Below are 25,264 nucleotides of genomic sequence, written 5' to 3'. Positions count from 1 at the left end.
CACAGCATAGAGACCCGAGGCTGGGTAATAAGCCACAAGCGCATCTGATCTCCCGTAATAGGGGATCATTTACAGCTGGTGCATGCAGGGGTGGAGACACTACCTTATCTTACCTTCTCACTTCTTCTGGGGTGTTTTGTTTGTCTGTCACTGTGGATGAATATATCGATTTACCACTCATAATATATAGACTATTGATATGGTTCTTTATTTGACAAGGGTCAATCAGCTTTATATTTGCACTAATTGCATCATTTGTAATTGCAAAGGGCTCTTCTTTTTACATATTATGTATGGACTCATTTATGTCACATATCTAAGGTATCATTCCGGACTATTAAATACTAATAAGCAAAACTTCATTTTTTTTTTTTATATAGCCAAAGCTTTCTTTAGCCCTTTCTTTGGTCCTTCCTTATCCTTTGGATCGCAAGAGCGCACTTTGTTCTACACCCTTGTGACCCATTTTCCACCATCAGCATGCTAAAGCCCACTTCAGCTGATGTCACTCAGCTGGCCCAAGCTCTTGATCAATCCCAACTTTACAGTCGTCTGACCGGCAGCTGGCGCAGCCTCCCAGCGGGCTGCTGAGAGACTGAGCCATCCGCTCCTGCCCCCTACACAGCCCAGAGCACTGGAGGGGCAGATCAGAAAGCTATTGACTTGGGCCAGGGTTTGACAAATTTGCTTGGAATCTAGGAGCCAGCTAAAAAAGTTAGGAGCCAGAAAACGCACCCAGTCCCGACGAGCTTGCGCGCAGAAGCGAACACATACGTGAGCAGTGCCCGAATATGTAAACGGTGTTCAAACCACACATGTGAGGTATCGCCACGATTGGTAGAGCGAGAGCAATAATTCTAGCTCTAGTCCTCCTCTGTAACTCAAAACATGCAACCTGTAGATTTTTTTAAACGTCGCCTATGAAGCTTTTAAGGGGTAAAAGTTTGTCAGCATTCCACGAGCGGACGCAATTTTGAAGCGTGACATGTTGAGTATCAATTTACTCGGCGTAACATTATCTTTCATACTTTTAAAAAAAATTGGGATAACTTTACTGTTGTCTTATTTTTTTAATTAAAAAAAGTGTAATTTTTTCCAAAAAAAGTGCGCTTGTAAGACCACTGCGCAAATACGGCTTGATAGAAAGTATTGCAACGATCGCCATTTTATTCTCTAGGGTGTTAGGATAAAAAATATATATAATGTTTGGGGGTTCTAATTAGAGGGAAGAAGATGGCAGTGAAAATAGTGAAAAATGACATTAGAATTGCTGTTTAACTTGTAATGCTTAACTTGTAATATCAACGGCCACCACCAGATGGCGCCAGCTCACATCTGGTGGTAATAACTTGTAATACCAACGGCTCACCACCAGATGGCGCCAGCACAGCTCACCTGGTGACCGGGATTTGTCGAGCCCTGGCTCAGGCCCCTTTCACATCGGGGCGAGAGGTGCAGTGGCGGTATAGCGGCGGTATTCGGCCGCTAGCGGTGTGGTTTTAACCCCCGCTAGCGGGCGAAAAAGGGTTAATACCGACGGCAATGCGCCTCTGCAGAGGCGTATTGCCAGTGGTATTACCGCGGTGTCCCATTGTTTTCAATGGAAAGGAGCGGTGGAGGAGCGGTAAACACACGCTCCTCTCACCGCTCCAAAGATGCTGCTGGCAGGACTTTTGGAGCGCATCGCCTCAGTGTGAAAGCCCTCGGACTGCAGTGTTTTTCAGGCAGTATTTAGGCGCTATTTTTAGCGCTAAACCGCCTGAAAAACTCCTAAGTATGAAAGAGGTCTAACATTTTTAGTGATATAGTAGCGTGGGTAGATAATTAATTAGTACCGTATTTGCCGGCGTATAAGACGACCCCCTAATTTTACAGTTTTTTAAGATTTTTTGCCTATAAGACGACCCCCCTTCCGAGGCTTCCGCCGCTTCATATTTCTTCCTTCTGGAGCCATATTCTTCTTCATTCTTGCTGGAGCTGGAGCCATATTCTTCTTCCTTCTGGCTGGAGCTAGAGCCAATCACAGCGAGCGATGTATTCTATTAATGAATACAAAGCCTGCTTGGATTGGCAGAGGCTATAACATCATCAGCCTACGCCTCTCTGACTCTCAAAGCCAATCCGAGCAGGCTACTGTATGTAGCCTGCTGGGATTGGCAGAGGTTGTTTCTCCAATCCGAGCAGGCTCTGTATTCATTTGAATACATCGCTCACTGTGATTGGTTAAGCGGTATATACTGTATGTAGCCGAAGCTACATACAGTATTATCGCACGTCCAGCAGGCGTCCGAGCAGCTGACCCGGCATATAAGACAACCCCTGCTTTTTGGTCAGTTTTGTTAAGTGTAAATGGAAGTCTTATATGCCAGCAAATACAGTAGTTATTATAATGATGATGTGAGTAATTTCCAGCAGCAACCTGATTCTTCCAGAGAGATGCACTTTATTGACTTCCAACACAGAACAAAGTCCATAAGATACTTGCAACAGATGACAAAATCCAACAGAATAAGTATGACAAAGAATAGTAGCCTTCAGATTCCCATTTTTCCTAGACCTGTGCCTTCATATTCATGGAGAATGACTAGACAGCTTGACTCGTCCCCCCTGAAATACTAATACACTAGGAGGGAATTTCTGCTAGGTCAACCCAAAATACTCTTTGATCTTACTGTTACCCCCTCAAGTCTAATTACCATCAATAAATACTTATTCTATGGTCCTTTACCATCCTTAACCACTTAAGACCCGGACCTTTAGGCGGCTAAAGGACCCGGCCAGTTTTTGCGATTCGGCACTGCGTCGCTTTAACTGACAATTGCACGGTCATGCGACGTGGCTTCCAAACAAAATTGGCGTCCTTTTTTCCCCACAAATAAAGCTTTCTTTTGGTGGTATTTGATCACCTCTGCGGTTTTTATTTTTTGCGCTATAAACAAAAATAGAGCGACAATTTTGAAAAAAATTCAATATTTTTAACTTTTTTCTATAATAAATATCCCTCAAAAATATATAAAACATTTTTTTTTCCTCAGTTTAGGCCGAAACGTATTCTTCTACCTATTTTTGGTTAAAAAAAAATAGCTATAAGCGTTTATCGATTGGTTTGCGCAAAATTTATAGCATTTACAAAAAAGGGGATAGTTTTATTGCATTTTTATAAAAAAAAACGTTTACTAGTAATGGCGGCGATCAGCGATTTTTACTGTGAAAATGACAATTGCAGTTTGGGAGTTAACCACAGGTGGGCGCTGATGGGGTTATGTGTGACCTCATTTGTATTTCTAACTGTAGGGGGGTGGGGCTGTAGGTGTGATGTCATCGATTGTGGTTCCCTATAAAAGGGAACACACGATCGATGACGGCCCCACAGTGAAGAACGGGGAAGCCGTGTTTACACGCAGCTCTCCCCATTCTTCAGCTCCGGGGACTGATCGCGGGACTCCAGCGACGATCGGGCCCGCGAGTCCCGTGGCCACGGTCACGGAGCTTCGGACCGGGTCGCGTGCACACGCCCGCGGCGCGTGCGATCCCATGGCTGGGCTTAAAGAGCCACGTACATGTATGTGGATGTACCCAGCCGTGCCATTCTGCCGACGTATATAGGCGTGAATGGGTCCTTAAGTGGTTAAGTATGTAAATAATGTACCCTTTGAAAAGTTCAATTAGGTTAACAGGCCATACCTCACACACCTAGGTAGACTTGCATAAGATCAACATATCAAAGGGCCATCAGCTTTCCCTTTGATATGTTAAAATTGAGTTGGCTCGGACAACCATTGTCAACTGAATTCTGGCCTGGTCAATATTGTACTGTATGTGTACATATATATATATATATATATATATATTAGTGCTGTCAAGCGATTAAAATTTTTAATCGCGATTAATCGCATTAATGTCATAGTTAACTCACGATTAATCGCGCAAAATTTTTTTTTTTGTTTTCTTATTTATTTTTTATTTTTTTATAATATTAAATTGTGTTTTTTTAATTTTTTTACATTTTGATCACTTTTATTGCTGTCACAAGGAATGTAAACATCCCTTGTGACAGCAATAGGTGGTGACAGGTACTCTTTATGGAGGGATCGGGGGTCTAAAAGACCTCCGAGCCCTCCTTTGCACTTCAAAGTATTCAGATCGCCGAAAACGGCGATTCTGAATACTGTGTACTTTTTTAAATCCGGCGCCATTGGCAGCCGAGAAACCCGGAAGTGACGTCATGACGTCGCTTCCGTGGTTTCAATGCGGAGACTGAATCAAAGCCGCTTACGGCTTAGTGTCAGTCTCCGCCTGGACACAGAAGGCGCCGGATGGAGGATCGGGTCTCCCGGTGGGACGGGAGGCCCGGTCAGAGCGGCGAAAGGCGGCGGGAGGGGGGGGATGTCCCCTCCCGCTCCTCCGGCATAACAACCGAGCGGCTTTAACAGTCACCACTCTCTGCTCATTGAAGACCGAGAACCAAGCAATCAGTAGTCTTTGATCACTGAGTTCTAGTGGCAGGGGACAGATGCTGCATCCACCAAGGTGAGTATAATTGTTTTTTTTTTTAAAAACCTATCTCTTTTATTGTATATTTATTCCATGTCGTAATTTCCCCTGCTGGCTACTGTCACTAAAATCAATGCACTGGTTGGTGCCTTGTGAATGAAGAAAATAATGGCAAATTATATCCAGGTGCTAGCATCCTATGCAACCTCTAAATGTTAATTTCTGTCTGTCTGAGGCTATGAATAAGCACTGTATGAGAGTGTGAAACGCGTTAGCCCTTTTTCCTGTTTTTTTGCTGTGACATCCATGTTGTGACCAGTTTTTATTAAAAGGAACAAATTTTAATTTTTGGAGTGCGGCCGTCCCGGTTCTTTCTTATACATTTTTAATTTCTGTCTGGCTTTGTGTCATTTGTGCCATTTAGAGGCACCCTGTACTGTATGTAGACCCGTCTCTGATACTGTCAAAAGTATTGGATAATCAACATTTTTTATCTCAAAATCTCAAGTGTTTTTTTAACCTTTGGTCGTCTGGCACCCAAATTCACTTCCATTGGCCAGTCACAAGCTAAAAAACAAGAATTTTAATGTAGGTTTGGAGTGAAGACATAATTCATGGCCCTAGAATTGGGGTCTCCTAGCTTTCTAAACAAATAGCCAGTTTACTGTCCTTCAGACTTTAGAGGGGGGGCTGGACTGTGAACATCAGGAGTAGAAAATGTTCCAGCAAATTGGAGTAAACAATGGCCCATCTTTGATGTCAATATGAGGAATTGTGTTCCATCGTTTGTGTCATTGGGAGGAATTGTGCCCCAACACTAGTGCCTTTGGTAGGAATTTTGCCCTATCATTGATGTCATTGGGCCCCATTGTTGGTGTTATTGAGAGGAACTATGTCCCATTGTTGGTATCAATGGTAAAAATTGTGCCCCATCCTTGGTGCCATTGGAGGGAATTGGGCCCCATCATTGGTGTCTGTGGGAGGAATGGTCCCCTGTTGGGCCCCATTGTTGGTGTCATTGGGATGAACTGTGCCACATTGTTGGTGTCATTGGAAGGAATTGTTCTCCATTGTTGGTATCATTGGGAGGAATTGTGGTCCTTTGTTGGTGTCAGTGAATAAAATAGTGCCCAGGGCTGGATAAAAGCAAGCAAAGAGCCGCAGTTTGGAGACCAATGGGTTAAAAGGTAAAAAAAAACTTCCTTAGCAAACCCCTTCCCTCACGCCTATGGACACTTGCCATTCGCAAATTAATATATATAAAATTTTGGATGTGTTGCTACTGTGTTTTCCCCGGAAAATAAGTCCGGGTCTTATATTAATTTTGGAAACAAAAGACACAGTAGGGCTTATATTCGGGGTAGGTCTTACCATGTAATGTGATGTCTTCTCTCCCCCTCTCTCTATCCCTGCCTGACATGAATCCTTAGGCCCCCGTACACACGACCGGATCGATCCACTGGGATTGATCCGCGGATCAGTTCCAGCAGATAGATCCGGTCGTGTGTACGGCCTAGCGGACATTTTCAGGCGGATAAAAATCGAGGCGACGGATTCCCAGCGGATAAAAATTTCTTAGCATGCTAAGAAATCTATCCGCTGGAATCCAGTCCAGCGGACTGATCCGGTCGTCTGTACAGACTCACCGGATCAGTCCGTCCGCTCCAATCCCTCGCATGCGTCGTAATGATTTGACGCATGCGTGGAAGTATTTACCTTCCAGGGTCGCGCACGTCGCCGCGTCATTTTGCGGCGACGGCGCGGCCACGTCACCGCGGATGTATTCCGCGGGGATTTTGATCTGATGGTGTGTACAGCCATCAGACCAAATCCGCCAGAGGATTTATCCGCTGGAAACGGTCCGGCGGACCGTTTACAGCGGAAATCCTCTCGTGTGTACAAGGCCTTAGTGTGAGCCAAGTTAAAATGCTTGTAAAATCCTATAATCCACTCTATTACTGTAGTATATAATGTATAATGTGTTTGTTTCTGTAGTATAATTGTGCCCAATACCTTCGTTATAGCGCCATTCTGCACTTCTGTGACCCGCCAGAGTTCTCTTCCCCGCAATTATATTACAGAAACACACACATTGTACATTATATACTACTGTAATAGAGTGGATTATAGGATTTTACAAGCATTTTAACCACTTCCTGGATCTCGCCACAGTTTTACGTCCTCTGTTTGAAGAGCAATACCGGGGTTACGGTAGCAGCTAGCTACCATAACCCCAGTATCCTCTTCTTCAGCGAACGGTCCACTACAAGATAAAAGTGGATACGCCGCAAGATCGCTTTTATCGGCGGCAGTAGAGGGCCCCCCCCCTGCCACTATCCGGTGCCCTCCTCCGCTTACTGGAGCCATCAGTAGTGGCGGAGGCGATCCGGTCCTCTCCCTTGCTGTGTATGGAGATGAGTGAGGGCAAGATGGCCCCCACCCGTTTCCATATCACTGCAGGGCAGAAGCGACGCCAAAACGTCACTTCCGCCCATACAGTACCTCTTAAAGGGAAATTTTTTTGTTGTCATTTTTTTAAATGCCATTTTTTTTATTGCATTTAAGTCCAAATGTGAGATCTGAGGTATTTTTGGCCCCAGATCTCATATTTAAGAGGACCTGTCATCCTTTTTTTCTATTACAAGGGATGTTTACATTCCTTGTAATAGGAATAAAAGTGACCCATTTATTTATTTATTTTTTAAACAGTTTTAAAATCAATAAAGTAAAGTAAAATAAATACGATTTTTTTTTTTAAAGCGCTCCCCCGTCCTGACGAGCTCACGCGCAGAAGCGAACACATATGTTTGCTGCGCCTTCATATGAAAACAGTGTTCAAACCACACATGTGAGGTATCACTGCGATCGTCAGAGCGAGAGCAATAATCCTCCTCTGTAACTCAAAACATGCAACCTGTAAAAAAATGTAAATGTCACCTATTGAGATTTTTAAGGGTAAACGTTTGTCGCCCATTGAAACATGACATGTTGGGTATCAATTTACCTCGCCTATGGAGATTTTTAATGGTAAAAGTTTGACGCCATTCCACAAGCAGGCGCAATTTTGAAGCGTGACATGCTGGGTATCAATTTACTTGGCGTAACATTATCTTTCACAATATAAAAAAAAAATTGGGCTAACTTTACTGTTGTCTTATTTTTTAATTAAAAAAAGTGATTTTTTTTTTCAAGAAAAAGTGCGCTTGTAAGACTGCTGTGCAAATACGGTGTGACAAAAAGTATTGCAATGAACGCTACTTTATTTTCTAGGGTGTTAGAAAAAATATATATATAGTGTTAGAAGGTTCTGCGTAATTTTCTAGCAAAAAAAAATGTTTTTAACTTGTAAACACTGAGTCTGAAAAACAGGCCCGGTCTTAAAGTGGGGTTTATTTTCGGGGTAGGGCATATATTGCAGCCCTTCTGGAAAATAACACTATTGCCTCGTACACAAGACCCCTTGGGAAAACTGCCATGACAGCTTTTGGCTGGGAAAACCGTCTTTATGTATCCATGGCAGTTTTCCCGACAGGAAAACCGTCGGGAATCCTGGCAAGGAAAAATGAGAGCATGTTTTCTTTTTCCCCGCCGGGATTCCCGGTGGTTTTTAACCTGGCAGTTTACCTATGAGAAACACTGCGGTGGAGCATACACACGGCCGGGATTCCTGACCAAAGCTCTCATGGCAGTTTTCCTGTCGGGAAACCCAGCCGTGTGTAGGGGGGAAAAAGCAGGTTCTCGGTTTTCCCCTTGGTTTTCCTGGCAGACTTTTTACCGCCGGGAAAACCGATCGTGTGTACAGGGTATAGGGGGTATAGGTCTTATTGGTAGGTATTATTTTCGGGGAAACACGGAATATTGTATTATGATTTTGGGGTCTTGTGATACTTTTTCTGTACCCTTCAATTGTGTAATGCACTTGTTTTTCTCTTCTCCTAGGTTACGGGCATGCTGCACCTGGCACTGATGCGGGAAAAGCCTTTTGCATGTTCTACGCCGTGCTAGGAATCCCCCTCACCCTGGTGATGTTTCAGAGTCTCGGTGAGCGAATGAACACCTTTGTAAAGTTCCTCCTAAAACGGATTAAGAAGTGCTGCGGAATGCGGAGCACGGACGTGTCCATGGAGAACATGGTGACTGTTGGCTTCTTCTCGTGCATGGGTACCCTATGTATCGGAGCTGCTGCCTTCTCCCATTACGAAGAATGGAGCTTCTTCCAGGCCTACTATTACTGCTTTATAACTTTAACGACAATAGGTTTCGGGGACTACGTGGCCTTGCAGAAGAACAGGGCCCTCCAAAAGAAGCCGCTCTACGTGGCTTTTAGCTTTATGTACATTTTGGTGGGGTTGACCGTCATCGGGGCATTTCTAAACTTAGTTGTTCTCAGGTTTTTAACCATGAACAGTGAAGACGAGAGGAGGGATGCCGAGGAACGGGCATCTTTAGCCGGAAATCGCAACAGCATGATTATCCACATCCAAGAGGACTCACAACACGGCCGGCCGCGATATAAAGCTGAAGTAACAGACCTTCAGTCAGTTTGCTCTTGCATGTGCTACAGGTCCCACGAGTACACCAGTCGGGTGGTATCTCACCAAAACTCCTTCAGCTCCAAGCTGAACCCTCAGTACTTTCATTCTATATCGTATAAAATTGAAGAAATTTCGCCAAGCACATTAAAAAACAGTCTCTTCCCATCCCCCGTTAGCTCTATTTCTCCCGGTTTGCACAGCTTTACAGAAAGCCACAGGCTAATGAAAAGGCGAAAGTCAATTTGAGGTCACCTCCGCTCTTTTGCCGCTGATCACCGTCCTCTTTCTCTCTCTCTCTGCTGTTTCGTTTTTGCTTTTTTTGCAACAGCCGCAGAGATGGGCAAAAGAAAGCAAAGGGGGACAAAAAAAAACAAAAAAAAAAAAACAACTAGTCTGCCTTTTTCTGAGACTCAAACAAATTGAGCATGAAGCATGGGAAACGTCTACTCCAGCAAATTATGCCTTACGCTAACCCCCTGAGTGGATTTCTGAAGTTTTCATAATAAATATAAGTTACAATTCCAAAGTTGCACACGAACAGGGGGGGGGGGGGGCATTTGTGTGCCACTCATATTTCTGACCTAAAAAACTTTTTGTTTTACAAAATATTAAAATAAAAAAAAATAAAAAGCAGGTGACGGGTATACATGTCTGTGCAATCCCAGAAATAATGCATTCTAAAGAAAAAAAATATTTATATCAGGTATTATCTACTTGAAGGAAAAATGATTGCTTAATTTAAAGGTTAATATTCTTTAAGAGAATCCTAGAAGAGAATATTAAAAAAAAAAAAGTATTTTTTGTTATACTTATTTTTTAATGCCAGACTTAAGCATGTGCTTTAGACAACTCTGTATGCCGGGGTACCGCCTGATGAATTTTTAAATGCTAGATAGATTGTTTAAGAAAAAAAATATAGTTTAAAATAAAATGGAGGCAATGGATACTTTCTTGCTTGCCAGTTCAAAATAATAATACAAAAAAAAATTAAAAAAAAGCATGCACTTTGTGAAACTGGTATGCATCATAAAAGACAAAAAAATGCATATAATGAAATAAAAAAAACTTTTTTATATTCATCAGAATGATTAATTTTCTGTTTTGCCTTTCAGTTCCAAATAATTATGTTTTTTTTTTTTTTTGCTTGGACATTTATTGGTGGGACTGAGGCACTGCATTTACGTTAAATTAATTTTTTTTTTAATTTTTCTTTTTCATAATTTTATTTAAAAAAAACAAAAAACATATATATAAACAATAATACTATTTTTGGTGCAGCAAGTACCTGCATGAATAGAATTATATTTTTAGGGGAATGCTTGATTAAAGGTGGGTATATTTGGGTGGATGTACTTTTTTTTTTTTTTTTAATTCAATAAATAAAAAAAAAAGCAGGGCATTCCTTGTTGTATGTATAAAAAAAAATAATATATATATAAGATTGTCTCCTATTGATTTTAATTTGTAAATATCGATAATAAACCTTTGTTGGTGTGAGGAAAAGGTTAAAAAGGGACAGTATCCTCTAGTTTGACCTTCTCAAAAACTGGCAAAGGTTAAATTTCCTTTTAGATGCCACATTGGCAAAGTAGGTGCAGGGTTCTCTACTATTATAAGCCACATTTGCTGGATTTTAGGCTGCATTCACACCTGAGCGTCGGTCGGTTTGTCGCGCGTATTCATGCTTATATGTGCGTTTGCATACAGCGTCGTCCGACGTTTTTGTACTTCGACGTTTTTTATTTTAGCCAATAGGAAAAATGATCATCTTTTCATCACTTGTTGCTATGTTAGTAGATTTTTTTTAATCTTCTGCCTGAGTGAAATGTTCTATTGATTAAAGCAACGAAACGCCCGTAGCAAACGCTCGTTGTCGCGCTAGTCGCTTGAATCGAGCGTTTCCATTACTTTCTATGGGAAATGGAAACGCTCAAAAACGACCAAACTGCCCGATACGCGCGACAAAAAAGGGTCCGGAACTTGCTTGAGCTTCAGGCCTTGTACACACGCCGGGACCTGTCCGATGAAAACGGTCCGCGGACCGTTTTCATCGGACATGTCCGCTGGGATCATTTAGTCTGATGGCTGTACACACCATCAGACCAAATTCCCTGCGTAAAGAATACGCGGTGATGATGCGGTGACGTGGCGGCGACGTGCGCAAACCCGGAAGTTCAATACTTCCACGCATGCGTCGAATCACTTCGACGCCACGCGCGGGTTCTCGGGCCAGCGGACATGTCTGATGAGTCGTACAGACCATCGGACATGTCCGACGGACAGGCTTCCAGCGGACATGTTTCTTAGCATGCTAAGAAACATTTGTCCGCTGGAAAAACGGTCCGATGGACAAATGTCCGCTGGAAAACGGACCGATAGGCCGTACAGACGACCGAACATGTCCGCGGAAACTGGTCATGTGTACGAGGCCTCAGGCGTTCGGCGTCAGGCGTTTTGGAGTGGAGATGTGAACCATCTCCATAGGGAATAATGTATTTTTTCCCCTCTAGCGTTTTTGAGCGTTGCGCTTCAGGCGACAAAACGCTCAGGTGTGAATGCAGCCTAAAGGGACATGGAACTGCAGCGCTAACCGGGCTTGCAAAAAAAAAAAAAAAAAAAGCAGATTCCGCTGGGGATGAGCCGTGTGTGTCTATAATAGATGCAGTCAGTTTGCTTTTGAAAAGCTGGATCTAAAAAAAAAAAAGTCTTTATTGCAGACATGTCAGCTGCCTGTATGTAACGTCCGCACAACCCATAGGAATTCATGCACTCGGTTGCAGAGCTTTGTACCTCATAAGAATACTATGGATGGGTTGCAATAAACATATCATGTCTCTATCTTTTCAGAATTGTCTGCTTTTAATTTGAACAGTGGTATGGTTGTCCGTGATATTTGGGGTGGTTTAGGGCATTTTTAAGTCTGCATTTGAGGTGCAATTAAAATGTGCAAAGACAAATGATCAGGTTCCCATTTACAGTGAAACCTTGTATTGCGAGTAACGCGGTTAAAGCGGGAGTTCCACCTTAAAAATGAACTTTCTATTAACAGCTTGCCTTTAATGAAAAAATAAAAATAAAAACATTTTTTTACTCACTTTTATCTGGCTGTCTCAAGGCAGATTTCGTAATCTGCCTGGTTCCTGTTCCTAGGTGGTTCAACTTCCTGTCCTAAGACCCCGTTGCCTCCTGGGAAATTAGTGTCATCATTTCCCAGGAGGCAATGGGGTCTTAGGACAGGAAGTTGAACCACCTAGGACAAGGAACTAGGCAGATCTCTGGGCATTACTGATTCGGCACTGCGTCGCTTTAACAGACAATTGCGCGGCCGTGCGACGTGGCTCCCAAACAAAATTGGTGTCCTTTTTTCCCCACAAATAGTGCTTTCTTTTGGTGGTATTTGATCACCTCTGCGGTTTTTATTTTTTGCGCTATAAACAAAAATAGAGCGACAATTTTGAAAAAAATGCAATATTTTTTACTTTTTGCTGTAATAAATATCCCCCAAAAACATATATAATTATTTTTTTCCTCAGTTTAGGCCGATACGTATTCTTCTACCTATTTTTGGTAAAAAAAATCGCAATAAGTTTTTATCGATTGGTTTGCGCAAAATTTATAGCGTTTACAAAATAGGGGATAGTTTTTTTGCATTTTTATTAATTTTTTTTTTTTACTACTATTGGCGGCGATCAGCGTTTTTTTTCGTGACTGCGACATTATGGCGGACACTTCGGACAATTTTGACACATTTTTGGGACCATTGTCATTTTCACAGCAAAAAATGCATTTAAATTGCATTGTTTATTGTGAAAATGACAGTTACAGTTTGGGAGTTAACCACAGGGGGCGCTGTAGGATTTAGGGTTCACCTAGTGTGTGTTTACAACTGTAGGGGGGTGTGGATGTAGGATTGACATCATCGATCGAGTCTCCCTATAAAAGGGATCACTCGATCGATGCAGCCGCCACAGTGAAGCACGGGGAAGCCGTGTTTACATACGGCTCTCCCCGTTCTTCAGCTCCGGGGAGCGATCGCGACGGGGCGGCTATAAACGAATAGCCATGCCGTTGTCCCGGATCGCTCCTGAAGCCATACGAACCGCCGCATGTACCGGGGGGGGGGGGGTCCCGATCGGACCCCCGACCCACGTCTAGGCAGGGACGTACAGGTACAGTATGTGGATGTGCCTGTCCGTGCCATTCTGCCGACGTAAATGTACATGCGGCGGTCCGGAAGTGGTTAAAATGTGCATCAAAGGCAAATGATCAGGTTCCCATTTACAGTGAAACCTTGTATTGCGAGTAACGCGGTTAAAGTGGGAGTTCCACCTTAAAAATTAACTTTCTATTAACAGCTTGCCTTTAATGAAAAAAATAAAATAAAAAAATCTTTTTTTTTTTTACTCACTTCTATCCGGCTGTTACTAGGCACATTTCGTAATCTGCCTCGTTCCTGGTCCTAGGTGGTTCAACTTCCTGTCCTAAGACCCCATTGCCTCCTGGGAAATTAGTGTCATCATTTCCCAGGAGGCAATGGGGTCTTAGGACAGGAAATTGAACCACCTAGGAACTAGGCAGATCCCTGGGCATTACTGTGCCTAAAAATCACCCAGCATGCACCTCTCCCTGAAAACCAGGAAGAAAAAAGGAAATGGGCTTCACACATATGATGGAAACATCCACAACATGAGCGGGAGGATATAAGGCAAGTGTTTGCAATGATTTCTGGAACAATTGAGGTGCTGTTAACCACTTAAGGACCCCTTCACGCCGATATACATCGGCAGAATGGCACGGCTGGGCACATCCACGTACATGTACGTGGCTCTTTAAGCTCAGCCGTGGGGTCGCTGGCGCGTGCACGCGACCCAGTCCGAAGCTCCGTCTCGCGGACCCGATTGCCCGTGGAGTCCCGCGATCGGTGCCCGGAGCTGAAGAACGGGGAGAGGTGTGTGTAAACACAGCTTCCCCATTCTTCACTGTGGCACTGTCATCGATCGTGTGATCCCTTTTATAGGGAAACACAATCAATGACGTCACACCTACAGCCACACCCCCCTACAGTTAAAAACACAAATGAGGTCACACATAACCCCTTCAGCGCCCCCTTGTGGTTAACTCCCAAACTGCAATTGTCATTTTGACAGTAAACAATGCATTTTTAATGCATTTTTTTGCTGTGAAAATGACAATGGTCCCAAAAATGTGTCAAAATTGTCCAAAGTGTCCGCCATAATGTCACAGTCATGAAAAAAATCGCTCATCGCCGCCATTAGTAGTAAAAAAAATAATAATAATAAAAATGCAATAAAACTATCACCTTTTTTGTAAACGCTATAAATTTTGCGCAAACCAACCGATAAAAAAGTTTATTGCGTTTTTTTTTACCAAAAATAGGTAGAAGAATACGTATCGGCCTAAACTGAGGAAAAAAAATAATGTTTTATATATTTTTGGGGGATATTTATTATAGCAACAAGTGAAAAATATTATTTTTTTTTCAAAATTGTTGCTTTGTTTTTGTTTATAGCGCAAAAAATAAAAACCACAGAGGTGATCAAATACCACCAAAAGAAAGCTCTATTTGTGTGAAAAAAAGGACGCCAATTTTGTTTGGGAGCCACGTCGCACGACCGCGCAATTGTCAGTTAAAGCGACGCAGTGCCGAATCGCAAAAAGGGGCCTGACCAGGTCCAGGTCTTAAGTGGTTAATGAAAAAAAAATATATATATTTTTACTCACTTCTATCCGGCTGTTACTAGGCAGATTTCGTAATCTGCCTCGTTCCTGGTCCTAGGTGGTTCAACTTCCTGTCCTAAGACCCCATTGCCTCCTGGGAAATTAGTGTCATCATTTCCCAGGAGGCAATGGGGTCTTATGACAGGATGTTGAACCACCTAGGACCAGGAACTACGCAGATCTCTGGGCATTACTAAAATCACCCAGCATGCACCTCTCCCTAAAAACCAGGAAGAAAAAAGGAACTGGGCTTCACATGCCCACACATATGATGGATACGGCCACAACATGAGCTGGAGGTTATAAGGCAAGTGTTTTCAATGATTTCTGGAACAATTGAGGTGCTATTAATATGTTTTAGGGACTATTTAACCACTTCAGCCCCAGACCATTTTGCTGGTCAATGACCAGGCCACTTTTTGCGATTCGGCACTGCGTCGCTTTAACTGACAGTTGCGCGGTCGTGCGACGTGGCTCCCAAATAAAATTTGGGTCCTTTTTTTTCCCACATATAGAGCTTTCTTTTGGTGGTATTTGATCACCTCTGCGGTTTTTATTTTTTGCGCTATAAACAAAAATAGAGCGTCAATTTTGAAAAAAAACCCAGTATTTTTTACTTTTTGCTATCATTTATATCCCCAAAAAAAGATATAAAAAAAATGTTTTTTCCTCAGTTTAGGCCGATACGTATTCTTCTACATATTTTTGGTAAAAAAATAAAAATCACAATAAGCGTTTATTGATGGTTTGCGAACAATTTATAGGGGCAGATCCACGTACCTACACTGCGCCCGGCGCAGATGTGAGATACGCTACGCCACTGTTACTTACTTTGCTATTCTTTGAATCCTCAAAGAATTTGCGCCGTAAGTTACGGCGGCATAGCGTATCTCTCGCGGCGTAAGGGCGCGGAATTCAAATGCGGCGAGTAGGGGGCGTGTTTCATTTAAAAATTAAGGACGTCATTGTTTTCGGACGACTTACGCAAACGACGTAAAATTTTCTAAATTATACACGGGAACGACGGCCATACTTAACATTGAGTACGCCACCAGATAGCAGCTTTAACTATACGCCGGAAAAAGCCGAACGAAAACAACGTAAAAGAATGCAACGCCCGCTCGTACGTTCGTGGATCGTCGGAAATAGCTCATTTGCATTCTCGACGCGGATTACGACGGGAACGCCACCCAGCGTCCGCCGGAAAATTGCATCTTAGATCCGAAGGCGTACTAAGGCGTACGCCTGTTGGATCTAACACAGATGCTGTCGTATCTTGTTTGGTGGATACCAAAACAAAGATACGACACGCAAAATTTGAAATTACGCGGCGTATCAACAGATACGCCGGCGTAATTTCTTTGAGGATCTGCCCCATAGCGTCTACCAAATAGCGGATAGTTTTATTGAATTTGTATTAATATTTTTTTTTCTAGTAATGGCGTCAATCAGCAATTTTTATCGTGACTGCGACATTATGGCGGACACATCGGACACTTTTGACATTATTTTGGGACCATTGTAATTTTTACAGCGAACAGTGCTATAAAAATGCACTGATTACTGTGAAAATTACATTGGCAGTGTAGGGGTTAACCAGCAGGGGGCGCTGTAGGGGTTAAGTGTGCCCTAAGGGAGTGTTCTTACTGTGGGGGCGTGGCTGTGCGTGTGATGTCACTGATCGTTGTTCCCTAACACAGGGAACAGACAATCAGTGACAGCCACACTAGGAAGCACGGAGAGAGGTTTGTTTACACTTACCTCTCCCCGTTCTTCCGGAGAAGAGGACAGGGTCGCGAGCGCACTGCCGGCGGCGTGCTGCGCAACCCACGGCTGGGCTCTTAAAGGGGACGTACATGTACGCCCTTGTGCCCAGCCGTGCCATTTTGTCGACTTTTATCGTCGTGCGCGGTCCTCAAGTGGTTAATGTAGTTCCTGGTCCTAGGTGGTTCAACTTCCTGTCCTAAGACCCCATTGCCTCCTGGGAAATTAGTGTCATCATTTCCCAGGAGGCAATGGGGTCTTAGGACAGGAAATTGAACCACCTAGGAACTAGGCAGATCCCTGGGCATTACTGTGCCTAAAAATCACCCAGCATGCACCTCTCCCTGAAAACCAGGAAGAAAAAAGGAAATGGGCTTCACACATATGATGGAAACATCCACAACATGAGCGGGAGGATATAAGGCAAGTGTTTGCAATGATTTCTGGAACAATTGAGGTGCTGTTAACCACTTAAGGACCCCTTCACGCCGATATACATCGGCAGAATGGCACGGCTGGGCACATCCACGTACATGTACGTGGCTCTTTAAGCTCAGCCGTGGGGTCGCGGGCGCGTGCTGTGAAAATGACAATGGTCCCAAAAATGTGTCAAAATTGTCCAAAGTGTCCGCCATAATGTCGCAGTCATGAAAAAAATCGCTCATCGCCGCCATTAGTAGTAAAAAAAATAATAATAAAAATGCAATAAAACTATCACCTTTTTTGTAAACGCTATAAATTTTGCGCAAACCAACCGATAAAAAAGTTTATTGCGTTTTTTTTTACCAAAAATAGGTAGAAGAATACGTATCGGCCTAAACTGAGGAAAAAAAATAATGTTTTATATATTTTTGGGGGATATTTATTATAGCAACAAGTGAAAAATATTATTTTTTTTTCAAAATTGTTGCTTTGTTTTTGTTTATAGCGCAAAAAATAAAAACCACAGAGGTGATCAAATACCACCAAAAGAAAGCTCTATTTGTGTGAAAAAAAGGACGCCAATTTTGTTTGGGAGCCACGTCGCACGACCGCGCAATTGTCAGTTAAAGCGACGCAGTGCCGAAACGCAAAAAGGGGCCTGACCAGGTCCAGGTCTTAAGTGGTTAATGAAAAAAAAATATATATATTTTTACTCACTTCTATCCGGCTGTTACTAGGCAGATTTCGTAATCTGCCTCGTTCCTGGTCCTAGGTGGTTCAACTTCCTGTCCTAAGACCCCATTGCCTCCTGGGAAATTAGTGTCATCATTTCCCAGGAGGCAATGGGGTCTTATGACAGGATGTTGAACCACCTAGGACCAGGAACTACGCATATCTCTGGGCATTACTAAAATCACCCAGCATGCACCTCTCCCTAAAAACCAGGAAGAAAAAAGGAACTGGGCTTCACATGCCCACACATATGATGGATACGGCCAAAACATGAGCTGGAGGTTATAAGGCAAGTGTTTTCAATGATTTCTGGAACAATTGAGGTGCTATTAATATGTTTTAGGGACTATTTAACCACTTCAGCCCCAGACCATTTTGCTGGTCAATGACCAGGCCACTTTTTGCGATTCGGCACTGCGTCGCTTTAACTGACAGTTGCACGGTCGTGCGACGTGGCTCCCAAATACAATTTGGGTCCTTTTTTTTCCCACATATAGAGCTTTCTTTTGGTGGTATTTGATCACCTCTGCGGTTTTTATTTTTTGCGCTATAAACAAAAATAGAGCGTCAATTTTGAAAAAAAAAACAGTATTTTTTACTTTTTGCTATCATTTATATCCCCAAAAAAAGATATAAAAAAAATGTTTTTTCCTCAGTTTAGGCCGATACGTATTCTTCTACATATTTTTGGTAAAAAAATAAAAATCGCAATAAGCGTTTATTGATGGTTTGCGAACAATTTATAGGGGCAGATCCACGTACCTACACTGCGCCCGGCGCAGATGTGAGATACGCTACGCCACTGTTACTTACTTTGCTATTCTTTGAATCCTCAAAGAATTTGCGCCGTAAGTTACGGCGGCATAGCGTATCTCTCGCGGCGTAAGGGCGCGGAATTCAAATGCGGCGAGTAGGGGGCGTGTTTCATTTAAAAATTAAGGACGTCATTGTTTTCGGCGTGAACGTAAATGGCGTCCAGCCCCATTCACGGACGACTTACGCAAACGATGTAAAATTTTCTAAATTATACACGGGAACGACGGCCATACTTAACATTGAGTACGCCACCAGATAGCAGCTTTAACTATACGCCGGAAAAAGCCGAACGAAAACAACGTAAAAGAATGCGACGCCCGCTCGTACGTTCGTGGATCGTCGAAAATAGCTAATTTGCATTCTCGACGCGGATTACGACGGGAACGCCACCCAGCGTCCGCCGGAAAATTGCATCTTAGATCCGAAGGCGTACTAAGGCGTACGCCTGTTGGATCTAACACAGATGCTGTCGTATCTTGTTTGGTGGATACCAAAACAAAGATACGACACGCAAAATTTGAAATTACGCGGAGTATCAACAGATACGCCGGCGTAATTTCTTTGAGGATCTGCCCCATAGCGTCTACCAAATAGCGGATAGTTTTATTGAATTTGTATTAATATTTTTTTTTCTAGTAATGCGTCAATCAGCGATTTTTATCGTGACTGTGACATTATGGCAGACACATCGGACACTTTTAACATTATTTTGGGACCATTGTAATTTTTACAGCGAACAGTGCTATAAAAATGCACCGATAACTGTGAAAATTACATTGGCAGTGTAGGGGTTAACCAGCAGGGGGCGCTGTAGGGGTTAAGTGTGCCTTAAGGGAGTGTTCTTACTGTGGGGGGGCGTGGCTGTGCGTGTGACGTCACTGATCGTTGTTCCCTAACACAGGGAACAGACAATCAGTGACAGCCACACTTTGTTTACACTCACCTCTCCCCGTTCTTCCGGAGAAGAGGACAGGGTCGCGAGCACGCCGCCGGTGGTGCGCTGCGCAACCCACGGCTGGGCTCTTAAAGGGGACGTACATGTACGCCCTTGTGCCCAGCCGTGCCATTTTGTCCACTTTTACAGTCGTGCGCGGTCCTCAAGTGGTTAATGTAGTTCCTGGTCCTAGGTGGTCCAACTTCCTGTCCTAAGACCCCATTGCCTCCTGGGAAATTATGACACTCATTTCCCAGGAGTCTCTGGGCATTACTGTGCCTAAAAATCACCCAGCATGCACCTCTCCCTGAAAACCAGGAAGAAAAAGGAACTGGGCTTCACATGCCCACACATATGATGGATACGGCCACAACATGAGCTGGAGGATATAAGGCAAGTGTTTTCAATGATTTCTGGAATGATTGGGGAGCAATTAATATGTTTTAGGGACTATTTAATGTGATTAATTTAAGCTTGCAAAAAAAAAAAAAATGATGCCCGTAACCCAGCTTTAACAAGCGTTTTGCAATACAATTTTTTTTTCTTAAATCAAGTGTTGTCTCGCAAAACGACAGCTGTGTGCAGTACCGCATTTGGCCAGAGGTGCGGGGGCGCCGGAGACGTTCGTAAAAACTCGGAAATACTTTGTTCTCAAACCTTTCCGAGGGTTTCTGAGTTCAGCCGAGCTATCTCCGAGGCTCTCCGACACCTCCCCCCCACCTCTGGCCACACGCGGTATTGCATGCCAAAGGAGTCAAGGTGGAAAAAAATATTTTCGTTTCCATTGACTTCTATAGGGAAACTCGCTTTGATATGCAAGTGCTTTGGACTACGAGTATTCTCCTAGAACGGATTATACTCATAATCCAAGGTTTCACTGTGTTACAGGATGCATGACATTTCTGAGGCTGCAATTGGCATTTGTTGTATTTTCTCTCTTCTGTGTCCTATCCGAGATTGCGTTTGCATTGCATGCATTTGACAGCTATGCCAGTGTACACAAGCCCATACTAAGTATAAGATGTCAAGGGGTGATCCCTGGAAAAATATTGCTTCTTGAAGATCAAAAACGCAACAGGTGCTCAATAAGTTTAAAGCTGGAATAGGTGCTGCACAATGTGATGGCCATTCACTCCTTAAAATGTGTCCATAGTCTAAACCAGCCCTACTTGACCTTTTCAACACAGAGGAACCTTTCAAATAACTACAGAGCACACGGCCAGTACACACCAAGTAGCTTTAGGTGCAAACTACAGAGCACACAGGCAAAAAAACACGTAAGAATACTTCAGCTAGCACAATCACCTGCCTGCCAGTAAATTAGGAAGAACTGATCTAGCTAAACTATACAGTGTATAAATATATGTACAACACCTGGGATGTATATATATCCTCTACACACTGTAACATTAACTGACTAACCTGCCTGCCTGCTCTATCTACCTGCAAAAAATGACACTCTCTCTGTCCTCTATAAACCACTGCAACACACTACACAATGCCGACCTGCAGGCGGCTTTTTATAGTGTGGGGCGTGTACTAAACCCCCTGAGCCATAATTGGCCAAAGCCACCCTGGCTTTGGCCAATTATGGCTCTCCGTTTTTTGCAAGCTGTGATTGGCCAAACATGCGGGTCATAGTGCATGCTTGGCCAATCATCAGCCAGCGATGTCACAATGAATTATGGTCTGAATTTGGCGCGAACGACCCTTTTAGTTCGTATTTCGACGAACGATCGAACATACGATGTTCGAGTCGAACATGAGTTTGACTCAAATACGAAGCTCATCCCTAGTCGTAATCACATGCCTGACGAAGGGGACCTACGTGACTCGGAAACGTTGCACACTCCTTGTGTTGTGATCATGCAATATATTATCCATTTGGATGCTATTTATGCCGTTCCATGATGTGCTGGCAAATATCTTTACTGTGACTTGAACCCGTATCCAGCTGGTTGTTGCTGCAGCACCCAAATTCGAGATCTCATCCAGGAATGTGTGCAATTGGAATTTCAAGTATAACTGGCCACACAGGGAACAGGATAAAGACAAAACAAAAGTATCAATAATACATAATATTTAAACGGGAGTAAAAGAAAAAAGAGCATTGGGCTAGATTCAGGTAGCTGTTACGGCGGCGTATCTCCAGATACGCCGCCGTAATTTCAAATCTGCGCCGGCGTATCATTACGTGATTCTCAAAGGCAGATACGCTCAAAAAAATAGGCTTCCTCCGCCGACGTAACTTGAATGCGGCGGCGTATAATTGTGTGCAATATTACGCTGGCCGCTAGGGGCGCTTCCGTTGTTTTCGCTGTAGAATATGCAAATTACCTAGATACGCCGATTCACAAACGTACATACGGCCGGCGCAATTTATTTACGTTTACGTTTACGTGAGGCTTTTTTGGCGTAAGGTTGCTCCTGCTATTAGGTGGCGCAGCCAATGTTAAGTATGGACGTCGTTCCCGCTTTGAAATTTGAATTTATTACGTCGTTTGCGTAAGTCGTTCGCGAATAGGGCTGGACGTAATTTACGTTAACGTCGAAAGCAATGACGATTTGCGTCGGAATTTCGAGCATGCGCACTGGGATTCTTTCGCGAACGGCGCATGCGCCGTTTGTAAAAAACGTAAAATACGCGGGGTCAACCTAATTTATATAAAACACGCCCCCTCAACATTATTTGAATGACGCGCGCTTACGCCGGCCCCATTTACGCTACGCCGCCATAAGTTAAGAGGCAAGTGCTTTGTGAATACAGCACTTGCCTCTCAAACTTACGGCGCAGCGTAAATACGATACGCTGCACCACCGTAAGAAGGGGCGCAGCTACCTGAATCTAGCCCAATGTGAATGTGAACCCCCCCCCCCCTCAACAAAAAAAGGAAAACCTGTTCAATGCATTGGGTCTGTATAGCCTTAAATGTATGCATAGAATTTCTCAGAAAATAAGTATGTCTATCAAAGGAAATCTATCTATTTAGATCCGCTATCCCCTCAGAAAGAGTGGATGGGTGAGGCGAGGTCCGTCTGCCTACCAGCTATAAATAAAGCTCTAGAAACTGTAAACACCAAGTCATGATCCGTAGATGAGGAATCAAAATGGCTGCCTTAACAGACAGGTAAGAGTTTCCACTGAGATACAAGTCCTCAGTAAGCCTTTTAAGGTACCTACCACCAGGGCTGCCACCAGGGGGGTGCAGCCGATACAACTGTAAGGGGCCCGAGCATCTGGAGGGGCCCAACCAGGCTAGGAGAAGGCAGGAGTGGGTGCCGTCTTCTGCAGTGCATAAATGATCTTGGCAGCCGGACACATATACAGGTGTGAAGGGGGGTCTGACATATATACAGGTGTGAAGGGGGGTCTGACATATATACAGGTGTGAGGGGGGCTGACATATACAGGTGTGAGGAGGGGGGCTGACATATACAGGTGTGGGGGGGGCTGACATATACAGGTGTGAGGAGGGGGGCTGACATATACAGGTGTGAGGGGGGCTGACATATACAGGTGTGAGGGGGGCCTGACATATACAGGTGTGAGGAGGGGGGCTGACATATACAGGTGTGGGGGGGGCTGACATATACAGGTGTGAGGGGGGCTGACATATACAGGTGTGAGGGGGGCTGACATATACAGGTGTGAGGAGGGGGCCTGACATATACAGGTGTGAGGAGGGGGCCTGACATATACAGGTGTGAGGGGGGCCTAGCATATACAGGTGTGAGGAGGGGGCCTGACATATACAGATGTGAGGGGGGCCTGACATATACAGGTGTGAGGGGGGCCTGACATATACAGGTGTGAGGAGGGGGCCTGACATATACAGGTGTGAAGGGGGCCTGACATATACAGGTGTGAGGGGGGCCTGACATATACAGGTGTGAGGGGGGCCTGACATATACAGGTGTGAGGAGGGGCCTGACTTATACAGGTGTGGGGGGGGGCCTGACATATACAAGTATGAGGGGGGCCTGACATATACAGGTGTGAGGGGGGCCTGACATATACAGGTGTGAGGGGGCCTGACATATACAGGTGTGAGGGGGATCTGACATAAACAGGTGTGAGGAGGGGGGCTGACATATACAGGTGTGAGGAGGGGGCTGACATATACAGGTGTGGGGGGGGGGCTGACATATACAGGTGTGAGGGGGGATGACATATACAGGTGTGAGGGGGGATGACATATACAGGTGTGAGGGGGGATGACATATACAGGTGTGGGGGGGCTGACATATACAGGTGTGGGGGGGGGGCTGACATATACAAGTGTGAGGGGGGCCTGACATATGCAGGTGTGAGGAGGGGGGCCTGACATATACAGGTGTGAGGGGGGCCTGACATATACAGGTGTGAGGATGGGGGCTGACATATACAGGTGTGAGGAGGGGGCTGACATATACAGATGTGAGGAGGGGGCCTGACATATACAGATGTGAGGGGGGGCCTGACATATACAGGTGTGAGGGGGGCCTGACATATACAGATGTGAGGGGGGGCCTGACATATACAGGTGTGAGGGGGCCTGACATATACAGGTGTGAGGAGGGGGCCTGACATATACAGATGTGAGGGGGGCCCTGACATATACAGATGTGAGGGGGGGCCTGACATATACAGGTGTGAGGGGGCCTGACATATACAAGTATGAGGGGGGCCTGACATATACAGGTGTGAGGGGGGCCTGACATATACAGGTGTGAGGGGGGGCCTGACATATACAGGTGTGAGGGGGCCTGACATATACAGGTGTAAGGGGGGCCTGATATATACAGGTGTGAGGAGGGGGGCCTGACATATACAGGTGTAAGGGGGGGCTGACATATACAGGTGTGAGGATGGGGGCTGACATATACAGATGTGAGGGGGGGCCTGACATATACAGGTGTGAGGGGGGCCTGACATATACAGATGTGAGGGGGCCTGACATATACAGGTGTGAGGATGGGGGCTGACATATACAGGTGTGAGGAGGAGGGCTGACATATACAGGTGTGGGGAGGGGGCTGACATATACAGGTGTGAGGGGGGGGGGCTGACATATACAGGTGTGGGGGGGCACATATACAAGTGTGAGGGGGGCCTGACATATACAGGTGTGAGGATGGGGGCTGACATATACAGGTGTGAGGGGGGCCTGACATATACAGGTGTGAGGAGGGGGGCTGACATATACAGGTGTGAGGGGGCTGACATATACAGGTATGAGGGGGGCCTGACATATACAGGTGTGAGGGGGCTGACATATACAGGTATGAGGGGGGCCTGACATATACAGGTGTGAGGAGGGGGGCTGACATATACAGGTTTGAGGAGGGGGGGCCCGACATATACAGGTGTAAGGGGGGCCTGACATATACAGGTGTGAGGAGGGGGCTGACGTATACAGGTTTGAGGGGGGCTGACATATACAGGTGTGAGGGGGGCCTGACATATACAGGTGTGAGGGGGGCCTGACATATACAGGTGTCAGGGGCCTGACATATACAGGTGTGAGGAGGGGGGCTGACATATACAGGTGTGAGGGGGGCTGACATATAAAGGTGTGAGGATGGGGGCTGACATATACAGGTATGAGGGGGGGGCCTGACATATACAGGTGTGAGGAGGGGGCTGACATATACAGGTGTGAGGAGGGGGGCTGACATATACAGGTGTGAGGGGGGGGCTGACACATACAGGTGTGAGGAGGGGGCTGACATATACAGGTGTGAGGGGGGGGGGCCTGACATATACAGGTGTGAGGGGGGCTGACATATACAGGTGTGAGGAGGGGGCCTGACATATACAGGTATGAGGGGGGCCTGACATATACAG

At 44.7% G+C, this 25,264-nt stretch overlaps 1 protein-coding gene across 1 annotated transcript in view; it reads left to right on the top strand.

Moving 5' to 3' along the window:
• Positions 1 to 10,016, top strand: part of KCNK9 (potassium two pore domain channel subfamily K member 9) — a 206,662-nt gene extending 196,646 nt beyond the window's left edge. Inside the window, exon 2 of the mRNA XM_040355008.1 lies at positions 8,434 to 10,016. Coding sequence (XP_040210942.1) covers positions 8,434 to 9,275 — 842 coding nt within the window. The 3' untranslated portion in view covers positions 9,276 to 10,016. The remainder of the gene's footprint in view (positions 1 to 8,433) is intronic.
• The last annotated feature ends 15,248 nt before the right edge of the window (positions 10,017 to 25,264 follow it).

This window comes from Rana temporaria, chromosome 5, assembly GCF_905171775.1.
Source record: "Rana temporaria chromosome 5, aRanTem1.1, whole genome shotgun sequence".
NCBI classification, from domain to species: domain Eukaryota; kingdom Metazoa; phylum Chordata; class Amphibia; order Anura; family Ranidae; genus Rana; species Rana temporaria.
The sequence above is the reverse complement of the archived record's forward strand: the minus strand, read 5'-3'. Positions and strand labels throughout refer to the sequence as shown.